Source organism: Astyanax mexicanus, chromosome 24 (genome assembly GCF_023375975.1).
Source record: "Astyanax mexicanus isolate ESR-SI-001 chromosome 24, AstMex3_surface, whole genome shotgun sequence".
Classification (NCBI taxonomy): domain Eukaryota; kingdom Metazoa; phylum Chordata; class Actinopteri; order Characiformes; family Acestrorhamphidae; genus Astyanax; species Astyanax mexicanus.
The window spans coordinates 10,563,889-10,570,776 of record NC_064431.1 but is presented as its reverse complement, the minus strand read 5'-3'; the positions used below and the strand labels follow the sequence as shown (position 1 = coordinate 10,570,776).

At 41.7% G+C, this 6,888-nt stretch overlaps 1 protein-coding gene across 1 annotated transcript in view; it reads left to right on the top strand.

Moving 5' to 3' along the window:
- The first annotated feature begins 3,694 nt into the window (after positions 1–3,694).
- The window catches only part of lrrc38b (leucine rich repeat containing 38b), a 66,343-nt gene continuing 63,149 nt past the window's right edge, over positions 3,695–6,888 (top strand). Inside the window, exon 1 of the mRNA XM_007240547.3 lies at positions 3,695–4,736. Coding sequence (XP_007240609.2) covers positions 4,109–4,736 — 628 coding nt within the window. The 5' untranslated portion in view covers positions 3,695–4,108. The remainder of the gene's footprint in view (positions 4,737–6,888) is intronic.

The following is a 6,888-nucleotide window of genomic DNA, read 5'->3' as shown; positions in this document are numbered from 1 at the left end:
TTCCCCGGTTCAGTCTCCTTTTTTTGTCCAGTCTTCTGTCAAGTCTTCTGTCCAATCTCCTGTTTTGCCTCATGTCAAGTCCCCGGTCTTGTCTCTTGTGTTTCCCGGCCTCTCCCCGCCGCCGGCCCCCGGGGTTTGTTTTTACGTGCCTCGGGAGCTGCGTGTTTAGGGAGGGGCTTCTGTCACGTCCTCGCTATATTTCCCTGGGTTTTCCCCGTTTCCTAGTGTGTGTCTCAGTAATTTTCCATTACGTGTCTGTAATTTGTAGCTTCGCCCCTCGTTACCTGTCTCCCCAGATGTTCATTGTTTCGTGTTAGTATATATAGTACCCTTTTGTCTATGTATATCCGTCGGTCTTTGCACCAACTCCCGTTGTCTGTCTAGCCACGTTAGCCCTTGTGATATCCACGGTTTTCTTTACGTTCTGTTTATTTCTTGTTTATTTCTGTTCCTAGTTTTTCCTCGTATCCAGTCTTGTTAGTTATTATCTGTCTAGTTTAGCTTTTTGTTATTTTCCATGTTTGTTTATGTATTTATATTTTCCTCGTTTACTTCTTATTTGTCTGTTTGTTTACCTATTATTTAATAAATTCGTTGGTCTTACCTGCTTTTACGTCCGCCTCCCGTCTGCTCCCCTTTCATTACAGTGTGATTAAAGACACCGCAGACATCCCCTGCACCGGTCCTACAATACCAGGGATATTCCCAGTAGCATGGAAATATTGTGTTGTGCTGTAATTCCCGGCCTGTGTATAGGTGCGTGTATGGCACAGTAACTGCCTGGTTACAGAATGCACAGACTTGGACTATGGAGCATCATCTGCAGGAATTTATTGATTGCGTTCATTGTTCATTGAGCTCTACATGGATGTAATGATTTATTCGTGGGTTTGATTTAAATATGCCCAGTTATAATATAATATAATATAATATAGATTCAACCACGGAAATAATATTTTTTTCCCTTAAAATTGGTCCCTGGTGTTTAAGGTGGTGAACTGCATGCAGAATTCCCTTTAAGTAGAACGTTAAGAATAACGATTGGGTCAGGTTACTCGTTAATCTGCGAGCGAGTTTACGTAGTACTTTAGTTACGCACTGGTTTGGGAAACACTCTTTAATTAACAATCAATCTTAATCTTAATCTTAAGTACGAAGTTCTTAGCATTACGAAGCTTTCGGGAAACCCACCCCTGATTGGTTGCAATCATATATATTTACTGATCAGCTATAGAATAAGACTCGTCGCCACTTGCCACTGTGTGTCAATCTGGCAACCAGCGTGAAAAGCTTGTATGTGGGAGAGTGGGTGGGGCAGTAACTCTATCCAGTCTTTGGAAATTTTAGAGTGTGTTTGGACATTTCACACACTTACTCCCATTTAGTACTAATTGTTAATTTAATTTATCACTTTTCATTTTACTGTGTATGTCTTTTTTTAGCATTATCTACAAAGTAGTAACCACACTAGATATTCAATGAGCCCAATTTTTTCTTATTCCTGTATGCATAGTTTTAAATCACATAAACAGAGTGCAAATATATATGTTATGTAAGACTGCAGGTGGTCGAAGTTGTTTGATGCTTTTAATTAAAGTAAAAGTCTTATGTTAATATGGCCTCATTCCAAAGCTAAATAAAAGCATCCTTCAAAGGTTTCCATTCCTGTACCTGGTTGAGGTCTTTAGGGATGAAAGTGGTGGAGATTTAATTTTACACATGCACTGCAAACTATGAAACATCAACAGTGGACTGTACATTACAGAGACTAGACTATGCAGTGCTCCAGATACACGTACGTTCATATAGAATAGATAAGCTACTCACATTTGCATGGGCATATACCCAGTCTAGTTACACTATTATGACCACCTTGTTTTTACACTCACTGTACGTTTTGTGGTTTTGTAATTAGAGACTGTAGTCCTGTATCTGTTTTTCTACATACTTCATTATTATCCTCCTTTCACTCTGTTGTTCAATACTCAGGACACCACAAAATAGACCAGCACAGAGCAGATATTATTATTTAGGTGGTGGGTCATTATTCTCAGTACTGCAGTAACAATGATCAGCAGGGTGGTGGTGTATGAGGTATTAATGTGTGTTGTGTTGGTACGAGTGGATCAGATACAGCAGTGCTGCTGGAGTTTTTAAACACATCAGTGTCACTGCTGCATTGAGAATAGTCCACCAACAAGACATGTCCAGCAGTGTTCTGTTGGCAGCGTCTTTTGGGTGGCGTCCTGTAGGCAGCATCCTGTGCCCACTATGACAGACTAGAGGATGAATCTATTTAAAAATGCTTTCATTTTAAAAAAAAATTGGGGAAAAAAGTTTTTTTTTTTTTCCTACATTGTAAATACTAAAAAAAAGTCAAAAAGGAATCATGTAGTAAACCTTAAAGTGTTTTATGTTGTATTATCTTGAGCTACGATGTCATGTAGATGCATGAAATAAGTCTTTGCTGATACTGTTCTGTGTATAAAAGAAAATTTATTGCAGAAAAGAATAATTAGTACAAAAAACAGCACATAACAAGCACCCGGGTTGGCTTGGAGAGAGTGTTATCGCTGGTCTGATCCTGAGCTCTCTGGCTTGAATTCCTGAAGTCCCACCTTTTATGTTTAAAAACATCTCACAGCTGGAAACACTTAACATACGCTCCTATGGCGCACATACATAGAATATACACAAGTCAGTCTGACGCAATGCATGGGAAGGGAAAGAAGTGCCCCCCATACCTTCTAGCCTATGATTGAAAAAACAGGGGCCTAACCCCCTCTGTACCTTGTGGTCCAGTGGCCATTCTGTGTGGAAAATATATACAGGATAATGGTGAATAACCCTGTTAAAAATATGTATGCTCAAATATACATCATGTTAAACAAACCAAATATATTGTGATATTCAAAAAGGTGATCTGTGAAGGAAAGCCACTATTAATTTTTTTATTACACTTACTTGTAAGAAGTACAGTATATTTCCACATTAATTTAGCAGCGTGCTAAAGGAGACTTTTACTAGGAAGTGACACCACAGGTTGACTCTATGCCAGATGTGTACCTTTTTATAATAAGCAAGGAAGACCACACAAGAGTAAAGAGCGACGGTGTGGAGCCAGCAGCATTCAGATGGACTTCGCCATGGGGGACTGCAATCTGCACACACATGACTTGGAGGATATTCAGATTTCTTTGCCATAGCAACCGAGCTGAAAAACAAAGCTGTACAGACTTTACTGCACGAGAGACAGCAAAGCAGCAACGTGTCTGCTCTTACATTTCATTTAGCTCGGAATTGGTGGAAGGTTCCCATCTCCTCTTGCCAGGGCAATGGCAGCTTCGTGACACCAGGTTCTGAAGTGCCTATGATCACGATCTCAGCTGCCGGTCACTTCGAGGCAAATAAAGTGACACAACAATTGTACTCTTTGCTCAGCATGCTGGAGAAGCTGTTGGCACGATCCTTTTGTATCAGACAGGCAGGCATTTTACTTCCTCCTCTGCATGTAATCGATTGTGGGTAAATAAATAAATAACTACAGGCGAGCGAGAACCTTTTTATTGAATGTCCCAAAACCTGTTGTCTTGCCCCCTAAAATGTACCCTCATAATGCTGTGCTGGGTTATGTTTATCTCTGTTTGTTAATCCCCCCTCCCCTTTTTCTCTCTCTGCTCTCTCTGTCCTGTCTCATCGCCTCTCTCTCTCGCTCTCTCTCCCTCATGCTCCCTCCTTCCCTCCCACTGCTTGTTATCTCTCCTCCCCTCGCTCTTTCAGAGCCAGTAGTCGATCTATCTACAGTTCACTCCACGCGCTGCTTGCTACATGATCTCTCGGAGAACCAGCATCGTCGTCTTGCCCTTCCGCCTCTCTCGAGCGAGAGATATCAGATATCCTTTAGATTTTCATCTTCAGGACAGCAGGATGCTTCTGTGCATGCACTGATTCCCTCCCTTTCTCCTTGAGTTTTTCCCCTTCCCCTCCCCTCTCCTAATCTCCTGCCCTTTGACCCACACCCTCCTTTTCCCCTTGACAGCCTCCCCCCTTTTCTTCTCCTCATCCTTCTTCCTTTCCCTCTCTTCCATCCATTCGCATTCTCTTGACCATGTTGCCATGTGTCTGTCGGCTTCAGCCTTTTCTCGCCTTCATATCGTTCGCCTTGCTAACTCAAGGGGAAAACTGCCCAGCCACGTGCCTGTGCCCGGACCCTCACACTGTGGACTGTAGTGGCCGAGGACTAACTCGCCTTCCCGACGAAATCCCGCTGGATGTTCGCCGGCTGTTACTTTCCAACAATTGGATCCCCCGAATACCTTCTGACTTCCTCGTGCTCTACAGCGACTTGGTATACCTGGACCTCCGGAACAACTCACTTTCCCACATCGAGCCAGGGACCCTCAGCACCTCCTCAAGGCTGGTGTTCCTGGACCTGGGCAGCAACAACCTGACCGAAATACCCAAAGGAACTTTCGGCGAGTCCCGGAGCCTGATCAAGTTGCGCCTGGGCAACAACCCTTACCTGAGCATGGTCAATGAGGATGCCTTCAGTGGTTTGACCTCACTGAGGGAACTTGAACTGGAGCGCAATGCCCTGTCTGGGCTGCAGGTGGGGGCACTGAGCCAGCTGCCTTCTCTGCGAGTGGTGAGGTTAGAAGGCAATCCCTGGGTGTGCAACTGCAACTTTGCCAACCTCTTCACTTGGCTGATGGAGAACAGCCGCAAACTTCCCAATGGTGAGTAAATTGTCAAGATACTGTGAGTCAACATTTTACACATTTACAATTTTTACAAAAGTCATCGTTTTCTGAAACTGTAGCACATCATTGATTTAATTCTTCTTGAATGCCTGCTATTTATAATACCCCAGTTACAACAGGGACTCCCTCCTGTGATCTAAATGTAGCTCTCTCTGTCCCCATCCCATCCCCCCCAACAATGAGGGATTTCCAGACTAATGACAGACAATCAAGGGCACTCTTCCAGAAGGGAGCCGTGCGAGGACCTCATCAGGTTGCACTGGGTACAGGACGGCATCTGTAGCTCAGCTCACGTATAGCATTTCTCGTAGGAATGTGCCACCGTCACTCTTATCATGCATTGCAAGCAACTTCTTTCATGCCAAAGTTTGTGTCTGAGTGTGTGAATGTATAAGAAAAATATATTTATGCCTGCTGAGTGTGTGTATACTTTTTTAGCGACACAAGGATACAGATTAAATATCCTGCAGCCATGCGCAATCTGAAGTGGAGGTGTGATTCATAATCAAAATGGTTTCATTCAACAGCAAATTACCCACATGATCCCACACAAAGAAAGACATACCTATCACTCATTTAGTTTTATTTCTAAAGACAGTTGAATACTGCCTACCTACTTGTTCTGTTGTGAAGCAAATGTTCCATATGGTGTCTCACAATCAGCCTAAACAATTCCATATGCAAATTGAGGCTGCAAAGCTGTGAATTACAAAATAAATATATAAACAAATGCACCCCAGCTGTCACATTCTCAGAGGCAAGGTCATTACATGAAAGGACAGTGATTTACAATGCCAAAGAAAAGGATGCTCATGCAGAGTTGAACTTTGGGATGACCATGACCATCAAACACAATTTTCCCTTTGATGCTGGATTAAAATAAACAGATATAGCAAATTCCTGTAGGTAATTAACATTAAGATAATCAAATAATATTATAAATTGGCACTGCCCACACACTTCTCAGTGTGTTTTTAAGAATGAACAGATGAGTCCCTCTCTCACCTTGTTTACATACGAACATGACCTTGTGCTTTGTTTGTTATTCTAAAGTATACCACAGTTAGTTCCGACCCTGCAAAGTGATTGGCTAAGAAGTGTTTTATGAGTGACATTAATAGCCGATAATGCACTGTAATTAAAGGTCTCCATGTATTACTCCGCCACATACAGGTAACCTAGCAAAAAATACAGCGCTTACAACCCAAATACAAACCAAATGCGATGTCATACACCACTGGGGGGCGCTGGGGGAGCGAGCACTGAACTTTAATCTACACAGATTTCTCTCCTGAAAAACGTTTATTTTATTTACAGTATATTTGTCCACAATTTTGACTAAAATGGCCGAAAATGCAGAGCTTACAGTGCAGCTATGGAACTATTTGAACTTTCGGAGTGTTTATAACCAAACAGATCCTATTTTCTCCCCCTCTTTAACTCTAAATCTTTCAATAAACAGTGATAATGGAACTGTGGTATAATCGCACTCGAGGTTCGTGCTATAACGTGTTATATTGGCACTGCTGTGCTGCCAATATTACACGTTATAGCGCTCACTCTCTCTTTTCCCGTCATAAAAAGGCTTAATTTGGGATGATTCAAAACCACTGTATGTAATGTAAAGGTATAATAAAATCCAGAATAAGCCCACAAAATGCATAGTAGATGACATAATTACATAAAGTCCACTACACATAAATGGAATAGAATATCCAGTAAATTCCTCTTAAATAGTTTCCAGTTGTATTATTTTTAAAGTAAATGCACTCTGAAGTAACCAATGCTATGAGCACTGATCATAATGCAGCTTATAATCGATTACGTATTAAGTGATATCAAATAAGTTATTAAAACTTATTCACAGTTATTTACAGTAGGTAGCTGTGGTAGCTATTTTACCCTGAAGGAGGAGAGGCACTGTGTCTGTGGCTAAAGGAGCTAAATGTAAGGATGTTGGTTTATCCTCTATAAAATGGTAAGAGCAGACATATGGGCGTTTGGTTTAATTAATTGTTACATTTGGCCCCATCAACTATAGACACAGCTGCTATTCTGTGGAAGGTGGTGGATGTAAGATAAATGGAACTCCTAATTTTTTTAAGGTTGTGTTCATAACTTAAAATGA